Source organism: Salvia hispanica, chromosome 3 (assembly GCF_029641045.1).
Source record: "Salvia hispanica isolate PSC_SH4W2 chromosome 3, Shi_PSC_v1, whole genome shotgun sequence".
Classification (NCBI taxonomy): Eukaryota; Viridiplantae; Streptophyta; class Magnoliopsida; order Lamiales; family Lamiaceae; genus Salvia; species Salvia hispanica.
Window position 1 is genome coordinate 49,583,019 of NC_142694.1, and position 5,173 is coordinate 49,588,191.

The following is a 5,173-nucleotide window of genomic DNA, read 5'->3' on the forward strand; positions in this document are numbered from 1 at the left end:
GCACAACCAATTTGTGCTAGGAATGTTTCCGAGCACAGTCATTGTGCTAGGCTTTTTCCCTAGCACAGGCATAGTGCTAGGCTTGTTCATAATTTCTTCAACATTATGAGCACTATCAGAAAGTTCTCGAAAAATGCTAGGTAAATTCCGAGCACATATTGGTGCTCGGAAATATGTGCTAGGTAAATGCGCGATTTTTTGTAGTGAAATGATATGACCTAGTTGGGACAACCCAAAATAAAATGCGACTCAACTTTTTTGGGACGAGGGGAATAATTCGTAAACTCCAAAGGTCCAACCTATTAATTGTGTAGAAAATTTATTTATATTAATATTTGAATAAATTCCCGTAAAAAATTGAAGCAAGAGATAAAATATTGGTTTTAATAATCAGGTATTATTTATACTCACCATGAGGACGTTTATATATGTATGATTGCCATCAATTATGAAGAAAGAACAACAAAAAATAATTTGGAACATAGGATTTCGAATACTATATTGAACTTTAGATGGAACAAAAGTATTTTATCGTACTCATTTTCTCCCAAAATAGTAACACTATGATGGCTGTATTATTACATGTTACAACAAAAAAAACATACATTCATCCATATATGCTTCATATACAAACACACATGCATAAAATTACACAATAAAAAGTTTACATTACAAGATATCTATATGTCTTAATTAATTACCGGACAAATACTTATGAAAGAGAGATTGAAACTTGTCCATCTCCTTAGGAGGCAAAGCCACCAACACATTCACCCCATTGCTCTCCACTCCCCCAACCTCAGGAAACAACAATATGATATCTTTCCTATGATAAACCAAAGGGCAACTATACTTAGGCTTCCCCCACGGATACTCCACTTCATCAAACCCTAACCTCCACCACGACGAAATCAAGAACTCCCCATTGGGAAAGCCCTTATACACTTCCCCCCAATCGATCGCCGACCTCGCGTACTCGTCGCTCATCCGGGCTGCCCCCTCGGCCACCGCGTCCACCGCCTTCCCGAACGGCCCGTCCTCCAAGTCCCCGCACTTGGCCGTGGCGTAGGCCGTCAGCACCGCGTTGCCGCAGTAGGCGGCCGGGAGGGGCGGCCGCAGCCTCGACCGGATGTCGACCGCGTATAGAACAGTGCATTCGCGGTCGCGGTCGCAGTTGTCGGCGCGGGACAGGGCTTTGCAGCGCCAGATGAGGGCGGAGACGGCGTTGAAGCCGGTGATTTTTTTGGAGGAGGAGGAGGCGGCGGCGGCGGATTTTAGGGAGGTGATGTCGGTTGGGGCGAGGGTGAAGATTTTGAAGTCGAGGTCTTCTTGTTTGCAGTCGAAGATTGGGGGGGTTTCCTCTTGGCCGATGGGGGTTTTGAGCTTGAGGAGCTCGGGGTGGGGGAAGGTGACTTGGGGCGGGGATCGGGCGGCGAGGAGGCGGCGGTCGTGGCAGGGGGCGATGGGGATGGGCTTGTCGTCGAAGGCTTGGGAAGCTAGGTTTTCCAAGAAGTTTTTGAAGCTTATTCCATCCATTAAAGCATGGTTTGTGGATATTCCCATTGCAAAACCACCACATTTGAATGATGTGACCTAGATGGGTTAAACATAAGATTAGTTTAAAAAATGTCTAAAAATATTTTTTAGTCAATTAAAAATGCTAATTTGTGTTATCAAATACACCACATATGCTTTAAAAAGTTGTCTTCAATTTTGGTGTCCAGCTAAAATTCTAAAATTTAGGATGCAAAGAAAAATGTCACATAAAAGCAAAATATTAAGATTTATGGACTATTGTATTCTCAACAAAAGAACGTTTTTTTTATAGCCTTAAGTAATTAGGTTATTTTTCAAAATTTTCCACAACTATTTTTATAAGATAAGGTTAGTTAGTAACTACACATAAACTAGACCTACAAGGCTAGGAGTAATACATATATGGGTTGCATTTTCACAGACACGGAGACAAAACATGACATATGTATAGTTATATAAATTGATTTTTAGTACTCCCTCCGTCCAAGGAAGATGACCCCTTTCTTGAGCGACACAAGATTTTATGCAACTTTATTTTGTGTGTTGAGAGGAGAGAGTAAAGTAAGAGAGGGGGAATAAAGTAGAGATAAAAGTGTTTCCATTTTAAATAATGGATCATCTTGGTTGGGACAAACTAAAAAAGAAAGTGAATCATTTTCCATGGGACAGAGAGAGTACTTAATATACTTATTAATTTGTGCGTGAATAGGAGTAGGTGTTATAATGTGTATTCATGATGCTTTATGAGCACATCAAGTAATCAACCTTTTCAAAATAAATGAAACTTGATTGGGAGTTGGAAATTTTTATTATTGTAGTGCACCTTCACAGAATTCTTTATTACTCTTCTAATGGGAAAATGTACATATAGTATTAGTTTGATTTTAAAGTTATATTTATGTGTGTAGATGAATAGTAGGTGTTATACGTGTATGATTCAACTACTTTTGCTATCTATTCAATAACAAATCGTATAAGCTCGTATATGAATGATTAATCAAGAGTAGTGGATACATACATTTAAATAGTATAAACTCTGAAATTTGAACTTAATAAGTAGCACACATAACGTATAGCACATACACAAAAAACTAATAATGTAAGCTACTACAAATAAAAGGTGTAAAAATTAAAGAAAATCAATTATTTATAATTAGTTATATATGGCAATGTTTAAGAAATAGCTAGCTAATTAGTTGTAGAAAAGTTAGCAACTACTCTACTCTATCTACATTATTTTCCGATGCAGGGATTGAATGGATGAAGGATAGGCAAAGAAAAATTGTCCAGCTTCATTTATGGTCAATGAGATACTCCATCCGTCCCAAGATAAGTGAAACCCTTTTTTGGCTATTAGATTTAAGGAATTGATACTTAAAAAGTTAAAGTAGAAGAGCGAAGAGAGAATAAGTAGGTGAATAATAAAGTAAGAGAAAAAATTTTTTGCTAAAAAGGAAAATATCTTAGAACATCTCAAAAAGAAATATGACTTGCTTATAGTGGGACTGATGGAGTAACATGGGCCATTCATGGTAAGTAGTACGAATTAGATTAGGTTAATATCATAATTATCGCAAACAAATTAGGTCAAGGCCATAACTGCTACTCCTTTCTTATTGGGTTATGGCTAGTTGCCAACTGATCAATTTATTGCTCAATGACTATTCAGTAAAATGAAAAATAAAATATGAGTTGGCAGTCATTAATTAATTGCATTATGATTGTAACATTTTGACAATTTCCTGCTCTATTCCGGAAGTTTGCATGCAGATGCGGATGCGGATATCTAGTTCACTGTATTGTCTCTTGTCTTATGAGTTTCTCTTTCAAGCCTCATTCAATTCCAATCTATTTTGGTTTAGCTTAATTTAGTAGTATGGGTCGAAATTAAGTATTTATGATTAGAATTTATAGTTATTTTTAGGGGTGGGAATACGGATATCGGGTATTGGATTTATCCATACCCGACCCGATATCCGCCGGATTTGGATACCCAATATCCAATTTTATGGGATGTATGGGATTGGGTATTGAAATATAAGATAAATCGGGTATTGAATAACCCGAATGGGTATCGGGTATTACCCGAATATCCAATTTATTATTTAAAGCATATTTTAAATTAGGTTTAGCCATTTTGCATTAAATATAATCTTATACTTTAAAATAAAAGTGATCCATTTTTTTTTAGTTTTATACTACAAAATAAATGAAACATTAAAGATATTAGTAAATTTAGATATGCCTATATTTTTATTAATATATAAAATTTAATTTTTTTTATTAATTATTAATACATGTAAAGTGTTGGTATTTGGATACCCGATAAGTCGGATATGGATACCCGGGGCGGGTATTGAAGTACCCGAAAATATATCGGGGCGGGTTTTGGATAGACATTTTAATGATTTTCGGGTTTGGATACCCGGTTTTTTCGGATCGGGTATCCATAGATACCCGTATTCCCACCCCTAGTTATTTTACTAGAGTCATTCAATTATTTATAGTTATTGATAATAATAATACTATATATTATTCCATTTTGAAAATGTACGAGCCTCTGGCCATACATTCCATATTAACCAATTAATTTATAGTATATGTCCAAAATCAGAATTAGTGAAAATTCATAAGCTAGGCTCATTAATCTTTCAAAACAATATAAATGTAAAAGACACCAACCAAAAAACTTGTTATTAAAATCATCAAATTATCATGAATTTTTACGTACCATGATAATAACACACATTTTAAGTCAGATATCTAGCAAACGATTCGAGAGAGAGATATGACCTGAAGAACACATAGTGGTTGATCATCAAACTTTTCCAAGCCCTGAACAATAAGCTGCATGAATGCCGGATTAGGGTAGACGAGATCGCCAACCTCGGCGAGCAAAAACTCGGTGGAGGCGACCACAAAGCCGACCCCGGCCGGCTTGGGGTCGATCTCCAGGCGCCCTGTCTCGGGGTTGGGCCTCAGGCGGCCGGCCAGGAAGTCGTACGCCTCCATGACCTTCTGCAGAGCGGCCTTCAGCCGCTCTGCAGCGGCCTCGGGCGGGAAGTCCGGGTTAGACTCGAAGAAGTGGAGGGTTTGGACGTGGAAGTTGAGGACTTGGTCGATGTTGGAGAGGAACATGGGAGTGTCTTGGGGCTGTTGAGAGGGGAATATGAGGGTTGAGTCGTTGATGGACACCTTCAGGTCTTGGATGGCCGGTTCGGATGAGGATCGGTAGAGGCTTCCCATGTTGATGAGAGACAAGAGAGAGGAAGAGAGTATGACTAGTCTTTGTCTGATTTCCCCATTTTGTCTATTTATACTTGGTGAGATCTAATTAGCCATGCCCCACCATTTAATTACGATTTGAAATAGTGATGTATCCTATTTTTAAAGTTATAGTACTACCTCCGCCCCTGCTTTTGATTCGGCATGAGTTTTAATAAATGTAAAAGAAATTGGATTAAAAAAAATTAATGGTATGTGGATCTTAATTTTACATATTAGTTTTATTATAAAATTGGAGTGAAATTGAGTTAGTGGACTATGATGTCCATTACCAAAAATAATAAAAGTGAAGTGGGACAATTAGTAAGGGACAGACCAAAACGAAAAACTGAGACACATAATGAGAGACGGA

At 37.6% G+C, this 5,173-nt stretch overlaps 1 protein-coding gene across 1 annotated transcript; it reads right to left on the reverse strand.

The window, feature by feature from the left end:
- Positions 1-513: 513 nt before the first annotated feature.
- Positions 514-4,829, reverse strand: GLC (HXXXD-type acyl-transferase family protein). Its single transcript, XM_048112304.2, has 2 exons — positions 4,330-4,829; positions 514-1,593 (listed from the first exon to the last, which is right to left on the reverse strand). Exons 1-2 carry the CDS (start codon positions 4,780-4,782, stop codon positions 694-696), a joined length of 1,353 nt encoding a protein of 450 aa, XP_047968261.1. The 5' UTR covers positions 4,783-4,829; the 3' UTR covers positions 514-693.
- Positions 4,830-5,173: the final 344 nt, after the last annotated feature.